Source organism: Notolabrus celidotus, chromosome 5, assembly GCF_009762535.1.
Source record: "Notolabrus celidotus isolate fNotCel1 chromosome 5, fNotCel1.pri, whole genome shotgun sequence".
Taxonomy (NCBI): domain Eukaryota; kingdom Metazoa; phylum Chordata; class Actinopteri; order Labriformes; family Labridae; genus Notolabrus; species Notolabrus celidotus.
Window position 1 is genome coordinate 12,798,793 of NC_048276.1, and position 23,425 is coordinate 12,822,217.

At 39.2% G+C, this 23,425-nt stretch overlaps 2 protein-coding genes across 3 annotated transcripts in view; both read left to right on the plus strand.

Annotated features, from left to right (window-relative positions):
- The first annotated feature begins 7,574 nt into the window (after positions 1 to 7,574).
- si:ch1073-224n8.1 (zinc finger and BTB domain-containing protein 17) lies at positions 7,575 to 12,973 on the plus strand. Its single transcript, XM_034683434.1, has 2 exons — positions 7,575 to 8,761; positions 8,880 to 12,973. Exons 1-2 carry the CDS (start codon positions 8,047 to 8,049, stop codon positions 9,845 to 9,847), a joined length of 1,683 nt encoding a protein of 560 aa, XP_034539325.1. The 5' UTR covers positions 7,575 to 8,046; the 3' UTR covers positions 9,848 to 12,973.
- Positions 12,974 to 19,130: 6,157 nt separating this feature from the next.
- The window catches only part of ltbp3 (latent transforming growth factor beta binding protein 3), a 44,626-nt gene continuing 40,331 nt past the window's right edge, over positions 19,131 to 23,425 (plus strand). Inside the window, exon 1 of one of the 2 annotated variants that reach the window (XM_034683433.1) lies at positions 19,131 to 19,991. In XM_034683433.1, the coding sequence (XP_034539324.1) occupies positions 19,754 to 19,991 (238 nt within the window). In that variant the 5' untranslated portion in view covers positions 19,131 to 19,753. The remainder of the gene's footprint in view (positions 19,992 to 23,425) is intronic. The other variant, XM_034683432.1, reaches the window with a different exon arrangement.

Here is a 23,425-nt window from a genome sequence, read left to right on the forward strand (position 1 = left end):
TGTTATAATTTATATTACTTTTTGTGTCTTTATTTCCTTTATTTGCATAAAATGTTAAAACAATTATAATAATAACTGAGCACAAATACTTTACTTTGACTGTAAGAAATAAAATAAAAATATCATTATATATATACATATACAAAAAGATTGTGTCTATCTGAGAAAAAAATGTAGAACTGATTATGCAAAAAAAAAGATTTGATTCTTGTAGATGTGGATGTCAATCAAACTCAACAACTTTTTTTGGTAAATATTTTTAACTAGTTATCAGGAAGGGTTGATAAAGCAAACATTATATGGCCTTTTAATAACCCCCCAGCTGATTTATTATTACTATGATTATTATAGGATCAATGAGACCCTTTTAACTGGGACAACCTCCTTAATTCTTTTATGTATAGTATTTTTATAGACATATTTCTGATGACAACATATAAACTAAACAAAAGTTAAAACCCTTAACCCAACCTAAAAGTTACACACACACCAGTGCTCATGCAATCACTTACAACTGGGGAAGAGGGACACAGAGAACCCTAATAAATGTATTAAAGACCCAAGTCAAAGACACAAAAGCATTCCTATCATTACAAATAGTCCCCGGTCGGAGTTTGCCAAGTTATCAAACAAAAACAAAAGCATGATAATTAAATGTATATGCAGTTAAAATTATTAGAAATACTGAATGATTGGTTTCATTTTATGTCAATACTTTGGATTGTTTGTCCACAATTTTTTCGTTTGAATAATCAAAACCAGGTCATGCAGCCATTTTCTAAAGCGTGGTGGATTTTGGTGTCTTCCACTCTTTCAGAATAAGTCTGTTTTTGATAAAACCATCCCCATCAGGAGAGCTGTGTCCTCTGAGTCTACAAAAGGGGCCAAGTTTCAGTGAGGAGAGAATCCTTTGAAACCCTTTGTTTTTCTGAGAGTCCCAGAAAAACATAAGAAAAGATACATGAAAAACTTATGTAGCAGAACTGATAAATTAACGGAAAGTCTCAAAATAAATGCAACAATGCACCTTCAAGTAGTTTACATTTGTCACAAATTAGGGGACACAGAGGAGTTAAATTTAACTTCGGTCTGCTATTTATCAAGAAACTATCAAACAACACAGTCTTGATTTCTGTCTAAGTGTAATTGCCAAAGAGCACAGTCCACGTTTGTTAACAGATGATAGTATTCGGCATCCTTTGTATGTCAAACTAGGCAAACTACACCCAAACAACATCCCAGAAAGAAAGCTCAGCTCAGCTCTGTAGATGTCCAAGAAACAGAGGGAGCTCTGTATGAGACGTTCTGTCGATGTGGCATTTGGAACAAAAACTTTATGTGACAGCTGTGTGGCTTTAAATCCGTCTCTGAACACGCACACATCCGCATTAAATCTAAGCTTAGTCTGCAGGAAAAGTGACGACAGTTAGCACATGCTGTTCAGTAACAGAGAGTTTTACTGAAACTAATGAAGTGAGCTCGGTCACACAACAAGGCAAAACTCAACCAACGCGAGCCTCTCTGATGGAGTCACTTTAAGAGCTATGAGGTATACAGCTGCTATACCAAACTCTATTAAAATGTTGGCTCTTCAAGTAATTCTGAAAAAATGTATACACTGACATGTAAACCATCATGACCAATATCACTTTTTTAAAGCTTGTATCAATGTTTCTATTCATCAGTTGGTTTTAATCATCTTTTGTTTAAAGCTCCTGTGAGAACTTTTTTACTGGTTATGAGACAGACTGAAATTTATACTGATGCCTCTATGTGACCTACATAACAAATCTAAATCATAGCAACATGATTGATTACTTCTATACAGTTTTTTCATGTTTCTATTACCACTGCTGCAGGGTAGGTGTCAGACAGAGTGAGTTAATGCTGCAAAAACAGGTTTATTTTACTTTCCACACAGCAAATATTCACAATGAGTGATCAATCTTACTGTTATTAATTGAAAGCATAGTGTGATTTTTCATGAGAAAACACTACATTAAAATATACAGGACAGGATCAGCAAAGAAACATGAGTAAAAGCTTTGTCCACAGGAGGCGCCAAAGTCAATTCAAATCAAGCAGCAACCTCTGGTCTCAAACTATGAAGCCCATGCGGAAGTGTTATAAACTGCAATTCTTCGAGAATCCACTTGAGGCTGGCTGCAGAAACACCGGAAACCACATAGACACCAATTCAAAAAAGACGATCTTTGCAGCATTAATAAACATGTTTACAACCTGGTTCAAAAAACGGCTTGGGTCTACGTAGCAAATCTCTCTATCAGCACACACTGTACAGGGGGGTGAATTTTTTTCTAACGTGACGGATCAGAAGACATTAAGATTACAAGTTTTTGCCCAAATAAGGACATGACTGACTTGACTCCTGGACGGGAACACATAGCTGTTGGCTAGGAGGCTCAAACTCCGCCCCTTTACATCACACTCTGCCTGGTTGAGTTCCACATTTCCAATACGGCAGCCGGCGCTTCAAAACAGCGCTCAGGAACAGATGGGTGACGTCACGGATACTACGTCCATTATTTATACAGTCTATGATTCAAAGTGTAAACTACAGTTTCTCGAGTGTCCGCTTGAGGCTGGCTACAGAAGTACCGGAAACCACATACACACCAACTCAAAAAGCCGATCTTTACAGCAGAAATAAACATGTTTACAGCCTGGTACAAAAAAAGTAGTCTGGATAGTTCTCAATCAGCACACACTGTAAGGTGGGTGAATTTTTTCATAAAGCTGCATTTTCGAAGATATTAAGATTACAAGTTTTCCATTATGAGAGGCCCAGCTGACTTAATTGGCAGGCGGGAACACTGTAGCTGTTGGAGAGGAGGCTCAAAGCCCGCCTCTTTACCTCACACTAGCTCAACAGCATTTAGGTTGAGTTCAGCATTTCCAATATGGCTCCTGCCAACGATTGGCTTCAAAACAGCACTTCAGAAACAGATGGGTGACGTCACGGATACTATATCCATTATTATACATGGTCTATTGTTGAGTTTGTGTGTTTTGGTTGAAGTGCTACAAGTAAAGTATGCGCGATGTTGAAGATGAATAAGTGTTAAAATGCATTAATGCATAGCAGATTGTATCCACAGTGTCTTATTTGCCTCATCTTAACTTTTCCATTTGATGTCACATTAGAAGTGCAAAGTAACATGGATTGTATTGGGGTTTATTTGAAGCTCAAGACATGACAGTCCATTATTTTTAAGTAGTGATGTGGAATTCAAAATTATTTACAAATGAAATAAAAAATACATTTTAGTGCTTTGCTGTGAAATCCCAAACTAACAGCAGGTTTAACAAGTGTTCTTCGGGTTAACTTCTTCAACCCTATTTCTGCCAAAAAGCCCAAATACATCTGTTTGAGTTTCAGATTGTAACACTGAAAAATGCAGAAAAAGTCCAAGGGGATGAAAACATGTGCAAAGCCCTTCATGTTGTGGAAATGATTCTACAGAAAAAGGAGTTCATATTTTTGAGTTACCTCATAAAACTTAATGATTATCGTAAGGGCCTTGTTTAGCTCTACACAGTGAGTCAGTTGTGCATTGTAATGGTAAAATCCGTTCCTTTGTGGTCAACTGCCCGAGACGCCCCATCTCTTGACCCCTCATCAAGACACTAGGTCCCATTGTGTTTTAAATTGTGACGTCTAGACCCTGAAACCTCCTTGATGAATACACAATCCCATCCTGGTGCAGATACCTACAGCAGACAAAGGGTGTGAAAGGGTGTGAAAAACACCTTAGGGACCCCACCCTGATGTAGATACCTGCAACAGACAAAGGGTGTGAAACACACCTTAGGGGGCGGTCCTCAGGTATAAATGTTCGAGCTTTCCCCATGTTCGAGGTCTTTCTCCATTCCAACCGCTCGGGTGTTGACTGACCTTTTCCTTGCAAAGAAAATAAAACCTTGTCGGCCGGCAGAAGTCTCTATTTCATTATTCACCAGAAATGGGAAGTAACGGCGAAAACTTCCACAACAGCATCCACAGCTGGCTCTTTCAAGGAAACTGAGACACACACCCGTCATTATTTAGTCCAAAGATGGCTTTACAGGGAATCAGAGCTTCTCAGAAACAGATTTAAAGTGACTGAGTAGGAAATGTTTGTGTTGTGACTCTGGAAGTGCAAGAAACGTCAGCAGATGGTAACTGTTAGATGGTTTGTTATATAAGCTCACAACGCGCTTCCCCTCTCTACCATGGACCACATCACTTTTTCCCCAACCACCACTTGTGTGCAGTCTGGGAGGGGTCTGCTTTCTTCATCAGGGACGACTCCATCAGAAACAACTTATTTTTAAATATGAAATGGAAGCTTCCCAATGGAATAGAAAAAGCTACTTTTATAGTATAGTTATGAGTATCTGCACAATAAATAATGTTCGTGTGTTTGAAACTATAAACTCAGGCAGGCCAGGGGGTTACATATTGCCTCATCACAAGTTATTGGTCAAGTGAAGCATATGTTGGGATTTTGTTTTTAACAGCACACAGGGAAAATATAAACTACAATAACTTCTGGATAAAGCATTTGCAATTTATCTCCCTATTTGGCAGAAGTGGTTCAAAAGTTGGTTTTACATTTTTCACTGTTTAAAACATATTCCTCCTAAAAATTCAAGCCACAAATTTTCAATAATAGAGTAATGAACTCCTCATTGTACAGTGTATTGCTGAATTATTCACAGATACTGAATCAGAATCAGAATCAGCTTTGTTGGCCAGGTATGCTTGAACATACAAGGAATTTGACTTTGGGAAACTGTGCTCTCTTTGTACAAGGCATAAGAATAAGACATACAAATAAAAATAAAAATATAATAACAACAATATAATAATAACATCAGCAGCTATAAATACAAAAGAACAACAAGTAGGCATGACTAATATGTACAGACTGAAATAATATGATAATAGTGCAGTGGTGAGTAGCAGAGGTAGTTTTTAAATTTAAAAAAATAGTAGTTAAATAATAAAATAAATAGAAATATGGAATTCTGCTTGGAGAATTGTTGCGTTGTATATTTACAATGCGTACTTTCTTGAAAAAAAAATAGATGAACAATGCAAAGGAAAATCTAGGTGAACATCTTAGTATCTGTTGTGTCATGATGAGCTATCCCAATGGGAAATGACTAATATAGGGCTGAAAATCTGACCTCATGTGTCTTGTACCATTAAAGCAGTCCACAGTGCCTCCTAGAGCCTACAAAATAAAACATTGCAAGGCTGAACTAAATACTGAAGTGAGGGTGTATTAAGCAAAGAGTCAGGCGGGGCCTGTGCACTTCTAGTTACACAATCGGGTGTGTGTGGGACAGTAATTAGTTCCCATGATGGATAGTTACATTGTACAGTTCATCTGAGAAGCATCACAAAGTTCATGGTGTATTTGGCGACTTTCCGAAAATAGTCATCTGGCAACAGCATCCTGTAGTAACAGCTCCGCCTACAGTCTGCTGCTGTGAGACAAGCTGTTCTCTCTTTATATCACAATAAACAGTTTGTTTAACCCCTTAATGGTTAGTGACCTTGTTTACATTATGTTTTGAACTCTGAAAGTTTAATTTGAGATCATGGAGAAGGAAAAAGGTTGAACTTATCTCACCAAATGGCTGCTGCAGCCTCCTGCCGGGCACAGAGGCGCATTGCACCCCGAAATTTGACTTGCAGGTTAACAAACAGGTTGCTTACCGCGCTACACCTGCTGGACCCGACGTTAGAAAAATGTAGACATTATGAATTGTATCAAGACTCCATAGGAAAAAAAATACGCCAAATTACCATCTTATGTTGCAATTTTTTTTTGCTAAATTTAGGCCTATGAAAAAATATGTTTAGCCTAATCTATTTTAGGGATTTACTAAAATATATTATTTTTATTATCATTTATTTATATCATATTAATTATTTAGTTAGTTAGTTTTTATACTCTGATTCACCTAGGTATCACTTTAATGAAATATTTCTAAACATCTTAATTTTTGGCAATTGATCATCATCAATCTCTATTTTCAGTAACTTTGTAGTGAGGTGTGTTCCTGTCTGACCACATGGTCAGGCCACCGATCTGACTCATCAGAAGAATTAATGGAATTAATGGAAGTGATTTCTCATTGACCCACGTTGTTTTCTGGTGAAGATTATACTCAATTTTTTATATACAGAAGAAAATAAAAGTTAAGTTGGTTGATTTTAGTCCAAAAATAGCCTTTCAACAGACAATAGGCCTATAACTGACCATGAACAGTGCATGACACTGAATGAAGGGGTCAGCTAAGATGATTGTGTTACCTTTTTAAAGTAACAATATATACATAAATATAACATCTACCATACTTAGGTGCCAGGGGTTTCAGAAGATATGATTGGTGAAGTCAGAGATAGTAAACAATGCCATTCATTAATGTAGGCTATTTGCATGCAAACTTCATGCCATGCTTACATAAGCCAGTGTAACTCTGAGTAAAGTGTTATCTAAATAGTCAGCACTTTATCAAACAATGATGAAACGTGATTAAACTCTGGGATAATAATAGCCTTGACAGAAATGCAGTGGTGGACAGTAACAGAGTAAATTTACTTGAGTTCTGTACTTTAGTACATTTTTTGAGTATTACTATGGAGTATTATTTTTGGAGGATACTTGTTACTTTTACTCCACTACATTCAGAAGACAATGATTGTACTTTTTACTCCACTACATTGCTATCAATGCTCTAGTTATTCACTACTTTAGCTTTGAAGTCAGCTCATGAATTTCCTTCTCTTTTCTGAAATCTGATCCCTAATACAGTAAAATGTGTTTGTGTAGTTCTGTTTGTCTCAGTGGTTTAGCCGTACCTGTATATGGTGCGTCTCTACGGTTGAACGTGGAGCAAACACAGATTAAATTTCACTCAGATTCAGTAATGATGGCTATAATTCTCCACCTGAGCACCCATGGCCATATCTTCAGCCCTTGTTAGAGGTTTTTGAAATGAAGAATGACACATATCATTTGAAATGTTCACCCTGTTTCCCACTCTGCCCAAACATACAGAAATTCAAAAATCCATTGTGAGAAAGCATGTTGAGCTAAGTAACATTTGTTTCATTCAGGATGAACATTTCAAATTGAGTTGTTTGTGCTTGGAGTAACTTATTTTGTTTTTATTCCATGGTATAGTTTCTAGAGATTTCAAGTAATTGTTCCTAAATAAACATAATGTAACAGAATGTACTCCTATGTATTCTTGACTGCACTTACTGTATGTATTGTGAAAATACAACGTTTTGAGATATTTTTAAGAAGTACTTTGAATACTTAAGTATTTTTAAAAACATCTACTTCAGTACTTTAACTCAAGTAATAATCTGACAGAACAACTTCCACTTGTATTGGAGTAATATTTGACCTAGAGTGTCTATACTTTGACTTAAGTAATGAAGCTGTGTACTTTGTCGACCACTGCAGAAATATCATCAAGTCAGCATTCAGGGGAAATTTAACTCATAGGAGGAGCAGCTATATGTTGACGTCATCTCTCTGCGACAGGCCTCGGTGTACTGTACTGTACTGAACGGTGCAGTCCTGCAGACAGAAGCTGGACATGGGTGAGTCGTTTCTGAGGGCCATGGTTTCAAAGAGTTTGAGAAATAATTTACGGACTTAAATGACGCTCTCAAAGCCCGTCAGGACATTTCTCCCGCAGACTCACTTTACCTGCAAAAGTTCTTCTTTCACCGACTGGTGCTGTTTATTTTAAAAAGCTAGCAGGCTAATGTTAGCGACCGCAGCCAGGCCCAGCAGAGAGTCTCACCTCAGAGTTTGGCAACACTGGCTTCAACAGCAAATAAGACAAATGTAATTGCTAACACTTCACTCTTTGCTCTTTATATTTCCAACAACAGAAGTTAAATATTTAATCATTTCCGCTGTGATTTTGACTGTTTATGCAGCACAGGGGAACCTAGCGTAGCCTTTGAACGTTAGCTAACTACATTAAAGCTAGCTAACTACATTAAGAATCATGACTTCCAGGAGAACGGGCTATGCAGGCAGCATGGACTCCTCTCCATCAAATAGCGGTGGCAGTTCAGTCCACAGTGGAAATCGTAAACAGAGTATAATAAACATCCCCGACAGGGCTGGGGTCGAGCCCTGTTATGATCGGAAAGCAGACAAGTCTGGATACGGAGCCTTGCAGGGCAGCATGACTGTAACATCCCTGAAATCACGGCTCGCCCCGACTATTCAAACAGCCATGTCCGCGGCTGTGGACACTCTGTTGGGAGAAGTGGTGCTTGTGCTGAATGAGACTCAGCAAGAGCTGCTGCACAAGGAACAAGAGAATGAAAGACTCAAGGTGCGTCTTGAGGTGTCAGAGAGGGAGTTAAAGACTCTGCAGGAGTGTCTGTGTAGCGCCCAGAAGCTCATAGACCAGCTCCAGATCTCATACACAGGCACTCAGAACATCAGTCAGTCAGTTTTTGCTCCATCGCTGTCTTCCATGGCTTCAATGACCTCAGGCTTGGACAGAGACCACCAGAACTCCAGGAATGTGAATGGAGCCGGGGTCGACTTGGGTCTTGGTGGATCTGTGGATGAATCACTTCATGGGTTTGAACCAAGAGATGACTACAAAATGTGCCAGCTTTCAATACAACCGGATGGCTCTGTGACTAACCACAGTCTGGACTTTGCATCCAACACATCTCACATGTGCTCAGATTCCAGCAGACAAGGTAAATATACAGTGTGTGTTGTCTGAGTAATTCTCTTGATTCATAAAATTGTAGGTTTTTAAATCACTGCTGCAGCTTTCCCTTTTAACTGTCTCTGCATGTTTTGATTTGTCTCTAGATGAGAGGCAGTCTCAGGGTCCAGGTGGAACACCGAGGTTTGAGATCAAAGAGGAGCAGGGACCTTCTTCAGGCTCTGCTCAGTCCAACAGGAAGGATTCTGGCTTACGCAGTGACAACAGAGTTGGTGATGAGGACAGATCGTCCCATGGCATGGGTGACCTTGGTTACGTTCAAGTTGGAGAGGAGGGAGGTTCCCAGCGTTCCTTTACTCAGCCTTTGCGTCACCAAAGACCTGTGCGGGACTGCAGCAGTAATCTGCAGCAAGCCGGACTTGATGGACAGAAACAGTTAGGTAGGACTTCTGGAGCCGGGAGAGGAGACAGTGTTTCACCGGGCAGAGCAGAGGACTCTGCAGGACCGTCGACTGACACAGTAGGGGAGCCTTCTATTGATCGACCACATCACTGTTTAGAGTGTGGAAAGACTTTCCGTCTAATCTCCAGCTTGAAGAAGCACATCCGCATCCACACAGGAGAGAAGCCTTACCCCTGTGGAGTCTGTGGTCGTCGTTTCCGTGAGTCAGGAGCGCTCAAAACCCACTTGCGCATACACACGGGCGAGAAGCCGTACTCTTGCTCCGAGTGTGGAAACTGCTTCCGCCACTTGGACGGTTTGCGCAAGCACAGGCGCACGCACACCGGAGAGAAACCCTACGTGTGTGCAATCTGTGGAAAGCGCCTGAGCCGCCTGCAGCACCTCAAACACCACCAGCTCATCCACACCGGAGAGAGACCGTGCTGCTGCCCCTTCTGCAACCGCAGCTTCAAGGAGCCGGCTGCACTGCGGAAACACATCCGCACGCACCGCGAGGAAGGTAGCCACATGGGATTGGGTGCCAGCGATGACACCGACCCTGACGCCTTGGACGACATAAACAATCTCCACCCCGCCGCTCCATCCCCTCAGATGAGGTTTGGGGAGTGGGGAGCTGAGGAGGATGACAGCTCTGTTGTGGACTGTGTGTAGGGGAGGATTTTAACTGTTAAGTGTTCTTCCCATGATATATGGTCTCCGGGTGGAATAAGCTGTTTGCTTAGTTAGTTAAGATGACACCTAAGGTCATCTCTGTTCCATGCTGTTAAAGTGAAAATAAGGCTGCTTATAACCCTGGCCATTAGACTTGTCATGTTTGAAACTCTCAGATGTAAAGATAACTTTTGAAATATCCACTGTACATTTTTCAACAGTAAGTCTTTTTGTCTGGACATTCCTCATGCAGCAGCAGCAGCTCACAGGCAGGGGGGAGCCGGTTTGTCATCCATTCGGTCATTATTTGAGAAATACAGGGCAGAGTCGTCTCCCCAAATTTACAATAGCAGTGCCTTGAACACTGGGTCGACAGTCAACTGAGTTACTACTACTGCTGCTGTTCAATATAGTTCTCATCTGCATTTTAGTGTCATTATTCTGCTCATTAGTGTATTCTATTTCATACATACTGTAACAGGCAGAGACTGAATTTGCTGTTTTCATATTTTGGCTTTTACCAAAAGACTGAAGTGCTGACCCTCAGGGCTGGTTCATGCTTCATGTAGGCTTTACCCCAGTACTCATCCTCATCTAACGTCTGGTCTTATTTTTCCCTACTAAATCTGTTGGGAGGTTCTTAAGCATTGCCTGTGCAAGTCTCAGAGTGTGCACAATTTAGTGGTCATAAGCTGTAAGAATTGATCTGTTTGCTTCCTGTCTCCTCGGGCCTGTGTACTGGGAAGCAGGATTTGTGGTTGCTGAGGCAACTCCAGGGTTGACTTTGTGTTTTAAGTTCTATGAAGTATGGTGCACTTCTTACCCGAGGGGTAGATCAGGATGGTAACTTATGTTGAACACCTAACCGGCTCCAGGGCACGTCATGTTCAGGATAAGTGATCATCCTCTGAAAAATACAACCACCCGGTGATCCATCAATTCACTTCATGGTGGAGCTGTGTGAGCTGATGCAGAGAGGAGTAGGAAGAGAGCATAAATGATGAAAGTTATTAATGGTGCTTTTTAAAATCATCCTTTAACAGAGACTGAAAGTCTTACATCAGAGCCTTGAAGTTGTTGCATTTATTACATGTGAAATTGACTGCTTATTTCTTTGAATCATACCTTTTATATTCATTTTTATCTCGGTACCACTTCATGCCTTCAGGGCTGTGGCTAAAATAATATGCCCAAAACACACCACAAGAAAACTTTAGAGCAACAATGAGGTTTAAGGGAATAGAGGGGAGTTCTAGTCAGATGTAATGTGTGCTGTCAATTATCCAAAAGTGTCAGAACCCCCAAAAATCCCCAAACACATTTTTTGAAATTTAATTTTAACTGCATTAATAACCATTTAAATCCAGATTTGGTCCATTGGTGTTCTTTAATTCTCACAGATCATGGTTCAATGAGGATAACTCACTCGTTTTTCATTAAAATTAATGTTAACACTTTTTTAATTTAAATTGGAAAGCCCTAAATATAAATACAATAGTTTTACGTGACATAGATTTCTGTTTATTTTATTTTACTTTTTTACTTTTTTTTTTTTTATGAAGTGATGTTGATAAATTAACACGACACCTCTTCTGTAACATGCTGCCCAGATATTTATCCTCCATTTAGCTGGTTTGGAAGGCATATATAGCCTAAAACAGGCTTTAAAAAGGGTCAATTTGACCTGCAACATAACTTCAAATTTTCAAATATAGTTCGCTCGTTCTATAGTTTGTACGTAGGATGACCTCCTGATGGTTGACCCGCTGATGTTAACAATTGGTCATACATTGCAGACTCCGCCCCCTTTAATGTGAACGCTCTCCGACTAACTCTAGGTTTGTATATCATGTTGATAACCGTTTTCAAGAGACCACTTTGCACAGTCTTCCTCTGTCAGCCAATCAATCACTTGAAAACTAATTTGTCAAATCAGTTGTGACAATACTAACGGTAACCAAGAAAAGCACAAAATACATTCAGATAACAGATGAAAATCTTAATGTTAGTTTAGCTTTGCTCTAATGAAGCAGGCTGTAATCTTAGAAGCTAACTTGTTACTTTGAGTACATTAACACAGTATTCTGTTTATGTGCGTGTCCATGAAGCATGAACCATCCTTACTCTGCTCTGTCTCATCTCCTCTTGTCACTCGGCTCATCTCTCATCTGTCTCAGTCAAGCTGAAGAGCTTGAATCATGAGTGTTGACATTTGACGGTGTCTGTATGAACAGTTTATTGTTACAACTACAAGCAGATATTTAAAAAGACATGAGCACTGTAAGTTAGCATCAGCATCGACAGCTTGTTTCAGTCTTCTGTATCACATTATCTTCGCCATGGACCATATCCCAGCATTCCATCTTTTCATTCAGGCTCCCACCGTACATCAGGAAAGCCTCTCCGTGTATCCAGACTTGTATTATTGTTACCAGCCAATTACTTGCAGACAGACTTTGGTGCTCGCATGTGCATATCTGATCCTCTGCTGTAGGCGGTTAATGCTTGGCTGGCTGTTTCTGTAAATAAGAATGTAGTTTAGTTATTCTATCTGGACTAATGAGGGTTAATGTGTGGACAAGTGCAACAATGACTTTTTTTTTAGAAACAAAGTAACGTAATTTGAAAACACCAGTATGCTAACGTACCATGTAAATACATACTATCTTACTAAACTTCATGTTCCTCACGATGCCCTCATGTGACTGACTGTTACATCCAGGTGTTAATCTTCTCAGCCTTTTCGGGCTCTACTGTTTTTCTCTGCTAACTTAAACCATGTATACGACTATTATGATCTTCATGTAACCATTCCATGTACATTTACAAGTGTAAGCCGATTAAAGAGGCACTCAAGACTGTAAATTCATCTGTTACTGTGACCCCAGAAGTCAATTTGCCAAGGTAGTCTCTCTCCCAGATAATCCTATTTATTGTTTTTGTATTCCACACAGGGAGGCCTCTGCATGTAGGTTCGGACTGAAACATCATTCCCTCATAAGAAGTCAGCGCTCAATGTGAAATACTTTACTTTTTTATGCTTCTGTGTTCAAAATATATCCTCTCACATCACAGTCATCCTGTTACCTACTGTACATGTTACTATATTAAAGGGCCTTGTTTCTACTTCTTGTTTTTCTGTAGTTGTTTATTCTACCTGTCCAGCTTTGAGGCTACATTTACGCCATCACGGCTGTGCAACAATATAGCAGTTATTTTTAGATCCATCAAGCATTTTCACTTCATTTCATCGTATCGTTGCAGGAAAACCACATTTACCCTGAAGGAGAGTTTATGTTCCAACAATGACTGACACACTGCCAAGCAGATTGTGAAGGTGCTGCAGACACGCCCATAGAAAGCTCCTAAATAACACCCTACTCTTCCCAAGTGCTGAGTAATGAAAGTTGTGTTTATACACACAAAGTGGTGTTTGAGGTGGACTTTGCTGTGATGACAGAAGCTTTACAGGTTAGAGGCAACTGAAACTGTGAAACTTTTGCAGCATTTCATGCGCAGCACCTCTATTTCTGTCATGATTTAGAGTTGCTGGCGGATGAAGGTTTTTATTCAATGAAGTAAACAAATTTCCAGAAGGAGACAGTAACAAAGTAAATGTACTTGAGTACTGTACTTAAGTACATTTTTTTAGTATCTGTACTTTACTTGAGTATTATTTTTGGAGGATACTTATTACTTTTACTCCACTACATTCAGAAGACAATTATTGCACTTTTTACTCCTCTACATTTCTATCAATGCTCTAGTTACTCACTACTTTTGCTTTGAAGTCAGCTCATGAATTTCCTTCTCTTTTCTGAAATCTGATCCCCAAGACAGTAAAATGTGTTTGTGCAGCTCTGTTTGTCTCAGTTGTTTAGTCATACCTGTATATCATGCGTCCCCACGGTTGAACGTGGGGCAAACAGAGTAAATTTCACTCAGATCAGGCAGTTCATGTAGAGGTGGTAATGATGGCTATAATTCTCCACCTGACCACCCATGGCCATATATTCAGCCTGTTTTGAAATGAAGAATGATACATATCATTTGAAATGTTCTCCCTGTTTCCCACTCTGCCCAAAAGTACAACAATTCACTGTCCAACCTGAGAAAGCTACGTAACATTTGTTTCATTCCAGATGAACATTTCAAACTAAGTTGTCTGGGCTTGAAAAATCTTAGTTGCTGATTTTATTCCATGGTATAGTTTTTAGAGATTTCAGGTAATAGTTTCTAGATAAACACAATGAAACAGAATGTACTCCTATGTATTGACTGCACTCGTGCTTTGTGAAAATACAATGTTTTGAGATATTTTTAAAAAGTACTTTGAATACTAAAGTATTTTTAAAAGGAAGTACTTCAGTACTTTAACTCAAGTAATAATTTGACTGAACAACTTTCACTTGTATTTGAGTAATATTTGACCCGGAGTATCTATACTTTGACTTAAGTAATGAAGCTGTGTACTTTATCCACCTCTGCATATTTCAATTGTTCGAGTTTAACTCAAATTACTAATTTACTCTGTCTTTTTTGTCTGACGTCTAGCAAGGAGGTAAATCATATTTTTACAGCTTTTTTTTATTTTAACATGGATCATATTGTCTCTAATACACTTTATATAATGGTGCATCTCTTCAATGATAATTTTCCTCTGATCCAAGAGCCCCATGCAATTAGATCCAGTTGGATATAAAAACTGTGCTCCTAATTTAAAAAATGACATTGAGTGTGTTCCCCTTTTTTGATAGGAAAAGATGAAGAGGAATAGAAAATGTGAAGAAGAGAGGGGGATGATGTGCAGAAAAGAGCCCAGGTTGGACTTTGACCAGTGTAGCTGCAATGTGGACTCAGCCTTTGTACATGTGGAGTATGATCTACAAGGTAGGTTACCAGAGGTCACATTTCCTTCTTAATATCCAAGAGGTCACATACAAACACATTATATTTACAAAGAGCTGGATTATACCTTATTTTAGAAACTTCCCCTGTATTTGTATGCCATTCATTTTGCTATTAGTGTCCCTAGTAAGAACATCAGGTACATGCAAATAAATTATCCGTTCAATCTGACTGTTAAGCCGACTTTCTAGAAAATAGAATCACTGGTAAGAGTCCAAAGTCTAAACCAGGGGTTGATTCGTAAGAAAGTGCAGGAGAGGTGAACTATTCAAAATTTGTTTGTGGTTCTCAGCCTTTTGCTTTTCCCCTTTCCTCCTCCTCAAATGATTTAATGTGAATAATGTTTGACTTTATAAAATGTAGTGTGACGAGGTAAAAATGTGCAGCTTTTTGCAAGGAAAGATTGCAAAAAATAAAAAAACAGCAACTTCATGAAGTAAGAGATGTTTGCTTGACTTGTTCATCACCTTTTCACCTCCATTAGAAAATACATCTGAGTAGAAAGACAGTGTGTTTAGTTAGTAGTCTATATCTATCAATATATCATACATCTGAAAAAAACAGGACTGGTGTTTGTTTAAGGTTTTGAACTTAGACTTTCGGGATCACAGGCCGGCATTTTGTTGATCGAAAACTACGAGCCCATAGTCAGTCTCATGTGGAATGATGCAAACTTGTTCTGACAAAACAGACCACTAATGGGAGTTATGACATCAAGTCAAAACAAGTGCTGTGGAGGGCATTCAAACATAATATTTCCACTGAATTCATCAGTGTAGTGCAGAGTGTGCAGAGCTTGTGAATCGCAAGAAAGATGGTCAGTGAGGGCGAGATAGCCACCAGAAAAAGATTTAAACTGCAATCACGTCACCGGCTGTAAACAGGGTTCCTCATTGAGACCTGGAAACCAACACTTTATCAAAGTTTTAAATACTCCTGGTTTGTCTCCTTTAAACACAAGCTTAACGACATTTTTCCAAATTAGCTTGAGAGCAAACTGAGGAAAAATAACACAGAGAACATCAACAGAGACAGAAAGTAACAAAGTACTTTCACTTAAAGCTTGTATTTTTGTGAGGTTCTTCAACTTCTACTTTTAAGAGGAAAATCTGAGCTTATCTACACTGAAGTTATTTCAAAGTTAGGGCACTGTGAAGATTAACATCTTAAAAATGTTACCTGAAAATCCACACTTACACCCATACAATATTACAATTAACACCAGAGGAGACACTCTGCTTGTATTAACACTTTACCCTTATCTTTAAAGGAGGATTTTGTGTTATTCGGTTTAAATGTTTTTGTTGAGGTAGCAATAGTAAAACATTCAATGTTACAGATATTTTCCTCCTTTTCAAATAAATGAAGAAAAACAAAAATAACAAACAAACATACAAGTCAACAGATTTAGTGAGTAACACTAAAAGAAAAACAACAACAACATAGAGGAAAAATAATACTAAAAACCACCCACCCCTCCCCACGTCCACCAGACCCACCCACCCTGTCAGGACTTTACTTCCTGCCACTCCAAAGGAGGCCATTAATGTTTTATAGTAATTAGTTTAGTTTGTTTTTTTCAATATATTCAATATTTTAAAGTAGGGGAACCCAAGTCTTGCCATATTGCCCTAGATTATTTGAAAGTGAGAGCTGAATTCTCTCCATATGAGAGTTTTAATATTTCTTTGATTCTGCGTTTTTCTTGCAATAAATTAATTTCACATTGAGGTATTATTAGTTTTACTATGTACTGTCCTTTTACTTTGACCTACATGGTGTGTTAACCCAAAATAATCCGTTATCATACACATAGTTTACCTTCAGATTGGTCTTTTCTTCCCAGTAAGCATCTGGTTTTATCTTCAGTTTGTAAAATACAGCTTCTATTCCCCTTTTCTGTTTATTATTATTGTGTGTCGCATTGAATTAGTAACGCTTTGGTTTCACTTTCCAGAAAGGAAACGATTATATTGTACCAATGTAATAATACTCAGCAGGAATTGCTAGTGTGTAACCTATAATGCATTTGTGTGTGTATACATAAGTGCGTGTGTGTGTGTGTTTCTTGGCAGCCGATGATGCAGTGATGGCGAGCAGCAGAGGAAAAGAGAAATGTGAGAACGGCCTGTGAACTCTCTTTTGGCCCATGCAGTCATTTCCTCAGCGACTCAAGGTAAACACTCTTACTTTTCAGAGAGGAAGTGACTCAACTCTTTCTCATTCTTTCTCTTCAGCCTTTCCTTTGTCTCTTCTCCCCTCTCACCTATCGTCTGTGTCATCCCACACACTTTACATTCTTTCATTTTCTTTATATGTGTTTAATCAGCATTCAGACTTTTTCCAGACATTAGAGTCACAGTTCATCATGTGACTGAGGTGACATGAGGTACTTCAGAGCTTCTCTTTGGGTTGTGTTGAATTGCTTATGATGATGCATGAGTCTTTAAATTAGATTTTTTTACATTTATATCCTAACATTAAGATTTAACTAAATACATATGGGTCTTTACTTTACTACTTTACAGGAACGTAATGGACCTTGATTACATTAAATGTATTACTTACTAGTAGAGTAAAGGCTTTGATCATAGACTATATAAAAGTAGCCCCATGATGTCACCCTGTGGTTTCTAGCCTGCCCTTATGAAGCCTTGAGTTCAGCTTTTTTTTTTTGTTTTGGATCGAGAGGTCGGGACTCGTTATAATTTCAAAGTCATTTAGTTTCTTTAGCACGTGGCCACTGAATTATCAGGCTAGTTAGCTAGATAGACAGTGTTTCCAACAGAATGACTGACTGGTGACTACCTGGAGTTTTATTTTTAGGACTAAAAATCTGAGAGTGTTTGTGTAGCTTAGCAAGTTGGTTGCTTACTCAGATCTCAACCATGGGAGTGAAAGTCATAGGTGAATTAAAGGAACTGATTTATCAAAAATAACCAATCTGCCTCCTATGTAGGAAAAGCTGACAACAATCCTGACTCCTACACAGGATTTTTAACTAAGGGACTGACTCATTTATGGAGCAAACCTTAAGTGGCCACTAAAGGAACTCCAGATTTTGGCACAACAGTCTTGGCCTAGTACTTAAGTTCAGATTTTGCTGGTATCACTGGTGCCCTTTGGTTGCTCTTAAGGTGCTCTACAGTGAATAAAACAGTGCTATATAAGCTGCCTTAAATGCTAGAAACCCTCCTGTGTGCTAGAGCCAACCACACGCACCCAGTGCGCTTTTGTTTTTTCAGCCCCTGCTCCACAGATGATATATCAAATTGTTTGTATTATGTTCTGGCTTAGCGTATCGAGGCGATCCATATTATATCCATATATTTCCAGTCTGCGACTCCCAAAATATAGATGCCAAAGACTCGTGACCCCCTCTGTCCCTCAAAGTGATTTAATGTGTCTTCATTTAGCTGGTCTGCAGAAAATAAGCCTACCTACTAGATGAGCATGCGTCTGTGTTTCCTGTGCCGTTATGAATTAATCTACTGCTACTGATGTTTTTGATAATGAACTGTTCACTAACCCTAAACTTAGGAGTCATCTGGCAAAAAGAAAGGCAGAAAACTCTTTACATTTTCTATTTTCAAGGTTTTATTTTAAGTTTAGCTACTATTTTTGTCAATATTTTTTACTATAATGGGTACAATGTACTATTTTGAGCTTCCATTCTGGAAGACATCTCACGACCCCCCACTTTTGTCTTGCGACCCCCCAGGGGGTCCCGACCGACACTTGTACCCCTGTCCTATCCCATCGTACCATACCGTATTTTATCGTATTGTGTTGTATTGTAACCAATTGTATGGTATTGTATAGCGTCAGACCGTATCGCGTTGTACCACTCTGTATCATATCGTATTGTGTTGTTCTGTACCATAATGCAACGTATCGTATTGCATCGTATCGTATTGTATTGTATTGTATTGTATTGTATCAAATAGACTTGTATTGAATTTTTGGTATCAGTACTTTGTTTATTGTTCAAGAAGAAAGTTATCTAAAAAAAAAATAAACCCCACCCAAAAAGAAGTATGTGCAGATGGTTTTGGTTAGATAATATAGGATAAAATGACTGAAATAAAATATACTGAATACAATAAACAGATCAAACTTCTGTGAAGTGCTGATGCAACATTTTGCTCACTCCTCTGCTGACTCACTTTCTCTGTGGGAATAAGACTAAATGTTGAACCAGACAAATGATCTACATGTCCAGCTAGCTGTGGTTTTCAAGGATGAGTCACTCTTCATCTGATTGTGACCTCAGTCTGACCCTGATGACCCAAGTGAAAGATGAGTGTTAGTTATATCAGTGGCTAAGTCACCTTCAGATGCATCAGAAACTTAAAAAATAAAAACCCCAGAAGTGTAAACGGTAACCTATGTGATTTATGTGCGAGTATTTTTTTATTCTGAGAGTGACACACACAGCTGTGCAGATTTGCAGAGCGGGGTCTGTGCGGGGGTAGCACAGGAGAGCAGAGCAAGAGGAGGGGGTGTGAGGAGGAATAACCAACAAGGAAACCACTTTCAGCTTTGCTCCTGCACCGCCTGGCTGGCTCTCAGCCAGGTTTCTCCAGAGAGGGTTGGCTCACCCCTTCTCCTCTCCTCCCTTCTTTCTCTCCCAAACCCACATACGCACCAACTCTCCAACTCTCCGACGCGTCAGGCGAGGAGAAGAAGAAGAAGGAGAAGAAGAAGGAAAAGAAGAGCGTTAAAAAGACGAGGATAACTTTTCCAACAACAGCAATGAGGACAAGGAGTAACTTCTAAAGATGTCAAACGTGTCGGTTTTGCAGACGGATCACTTGGAAGCGCGAGGGAAGTGATTTTTTTTTTTCTTTAGGAGAAAACAGGAGGGAGGACGCGCGTTTTTTTTCCGCCGTATGAAACTTCAGAAATCAGCCTGGGTTAACAAAGCAGGCGCCTTAGAGCTGGAGTTTGTGATTTAATGTCTCTGGGTCCGTGTGGAGGGCAGTGAAGGATGCCAGGATGCCCTCTCTGATCCCCCATCTGCTTGTCATCTGGCTGAGCGTCCACAGGCTGGCGTGGTGCACGGAGCGCTCCTCCACACGGGAGCGCTTCAAGGTGGTCATCGCTCCTCTCATCTGCAAGCGGATCTGCCTGAAGGGCCATTGTCAGGATACCTGTGAGCAGGGCAACAACACCACGCTGATCGCAGAGAACGGCCAGGGTGCCGACACGCTGATAGGACAGGGCTTCAGGGTCGGTGAGTGACGCTGCGGGGCTCAAACAGAGCTGTTTGTTTTTCAGGGGATGTAATTAGGCTGCTGTGATGAACTAATAGTGCTGCTCTGACCTCTGCTTTATTGTTTTTCCTCTGTGGAAAAGAGAGGGGGGTGTTTGTTTGCTCATAAATTGACTTTTATGTTAAATATCACATTAAAAAGTCTCATACCAAATTAATACAACTCGATTAACTCCATTTGAATGGAAACTGAACTGTTTATTACATTGTACTGCATGGAAACATCCATTAAACAGTATTACATATGTAATTCTTGGGGAAACACCACTTTATATTGTTAATTTACACAATAAAACTGCTAATTTATACCATAAAACTCTAATAAATCCTTTATATTGGATATGATAATATACTGTTTTGCCCTGTTTCTAATTAGTGTTGGAAAATGTTTTAAGATTCTTTAGTTATGGAGTAAAATTGGCAAATGTATTCCTTTTAGAGGGCAAATACAGCATTCACATTACTACCTTGAATAAGAGTACAGAAATACTAGAGGAAAAATGTACCTCAGATCACAGGCTGAAGTATTCTCTGCAGACTTTGCACATTCTTTCAGTCTCAAACTGTTTAAAAACCATCAAACCTCTAGACCCATCTCCTGCTGTCACGTCAGTTAGGTGCAGCTGGGCTGAAAAAGTACTCTTCTGATTCTGTTCTGTAAGGGGTTAAGGTAAAAAGTGAATCAAAATTGAAGTAATCAAGCAGAGTACTAATAATCATTCACAAAATGACACTTGAGTCCAGATTAGGAATTCTAAGTCATATTTGTCCCATTACTGTGTGAAACAGCCAACAACTTCAACTTTGTAATTATTATAAGCTTTCAATAACCACCACAAACAAAAATGTAAGTGTATCTGATTCATGATTCATTCAGGCCTTTGTTCCTTTAAGAGCAGCTATCATCTTTGTGACCTACATCAGTTTGATAGCCGCTTAGTGCGTCCGCCCTCACTATACATCATTAAGATTTACGTCAGGTGGGTTTTAACTCTGCTCCGCAAATAAATAGGTGGCTTCAGTGAGGTGAGCTGGGTTTACCCTCACTGGAAAATGTTCCTATGTTACGCTTTAATTACTGCGGCATGCTTCATTACATAGCATATAAATGTACTCTTAAGATCTATACTTTCCCCCTCCTCGACTCCAGTGTCTGCCTGGCATGAGTGGAGCCTTTCTACTGCTGTATCAGATCAGCTGTGGTGAGACGTGGAGCCTCAATGTCTACGTCAGACCCCAGCCCAGAACTGGATTTCACTGGTTCCATTAGCCTTGAACCCACTTGATGCAGAGAATAAGATACTGAACAGGAAAATTACAAAATGATTAACTGTCTGAGATTCTAAGTTGTGATAAGTGGAGTTGAAAACTTAGAAAGTAGTGCCAACTTTTCATCGACCCTTCATTTGTGTGTAATGGTGTTTTGCAGTAAACAAAGGCCCAAGTTATTTCTTCACTTCCTTTAACGAGGAATTTCAAACATCAATTGCATAAACCTCATCTTATTATGTAAGTCAATAATAAACTACAGATAACACTTGGGGCTCTGAGCCTGCATGATGTGATGCAACAGCTTCATTTTTCTGTGGACATGATGTTTGTGCCAGAACCATCTATCTTTGAAGCGTTCTTCAAGACTCTTTTTTTCCCCTTAAAATTTTAATTTGGTCCAGATTGGACTTGCTGCTCGGGTTGATCGTACAGGTTTGGAATACAGTTGTTGTGGTACACCTTTTCCTTCCAGTTAGTGATTCCAATGCCCACTTAGTGGTAGAATTAGATGATACTCCTCTTATTCTAGTGAGGTAACACAACGTATTTGTAATTTTTCTGACAGCTGTATATTACAGACACTGAATGAACCTGATGTGATTGTTTTCAAGGCAAGACAAGGCAAGTTTATTTATAGAGCACCATTCATACAAAGAGCAATTCAAAGTGCTTTACAGAGTTAAAAACAAAAAAACAGAACAGTAACAATCAACAAAAACATACAGCAAACACTTCAAACATTAAAATGTTATATGTGCCAGTTATGTTTGATCTGCTCTCTCTCTTTCTTTACTTATGTAACTTAATGTACATAGTAAATAGTGTTGGGTCTTATTGCTTATTTAAATGAGAAGGGATTATTATAAATAATCAGCCCCTCTTCGCTGCTCTGAAGTCCGTAACTTGCAGAGTCTTACTGTACCGCCGGACACAGAATCACAACTGATCTGATCTTAACCGAAATTAACCTTAAATTATTCAAAGAACTTCTTCCAAAGGGCTGGCTTAAGTTTTCAGTGCACTTAAGGATCCCTTACCTTAAAACAAGCTAAGCAGTGGCAGCTCAGCTCTCAGCCCCTCCTGACACCCTGTGCCCAGAAGGTGACTAAAAAACACAACATTAACATAAACCTTCTAAAATTTGACCTATTACAAGTTTATATAATTATTATCAGGGCGAAAAGGTGTTATAGGAAAACACTGATTCCTAACATTTTGCTAGCTTTGGAAAATGTTACGCTCTCTAGAAAGTCTGGTGCTGATAATGCCGTGTTGACATTCTTAGCTTTCACATCATTGACATGAAGTGGGTTCTCTTCAAGGTGAAGATACATTTAAGTAGCGCTATGCAGGCCACTATTTTGGAGCGTAAGACACAACTCATGTTCTGGAAGGAGAATTCGTTTTTTCACTGCACTGTGTACTTACTGTTTCATGCATTGTGCAGAATTTGAGAGATTTCAAGTGAGGGTTTCTAGATAAACATAATGTAACAGAATGTACTCCTTTGTATTCTTGACTGCCATCATGCTTTGTGAAAATGCAAAGTTTTGAGATATTTAAAAAAGTACTTTGACTACTTAAGTATTTTTAAAAGCATGTACTTCCGAACTTTAACTCAAGTAATAATTTGACAGAACAACTTTCACTTGTATTGGAGTAATGTTTGACCAGGAGGATCTATACTTTGACTTGAGTAATGAAGCTGTGTACTTTGTCCACCACTGGCTATCAGTCAAAATAAATCATAACTTGACTGTTAGTTTTGGAGTTATGAAGTTTCTTCCAGCCCTCACACAGTTTTGCAGAGCAGATAAGTTGCGTTTGATCATACAGAAGCATCCTCTCCAGCTGTTTTCTCTATTTGGCCCACATGTGAGTAAGCAGGCTGGATTCAATCAAATCAAGTGATTCCCCTCTTGTAACGCCGTGACAGAATTTTTCCTCCTTGTCACCGTGCAGTGATGTAGAGTCAGAGAACTGGCTCGGTCATCAGACGTCCTTCTTCTGCTCTCTTCTCTCCCTGCGTCACGTCACTTTTTTTGAGCTTCTGTGCCAAATAATTCAAGAGAGACATCTTAAATTCCTGGAATAACTCATGCTGCTTCACATTTGGTCTAGAT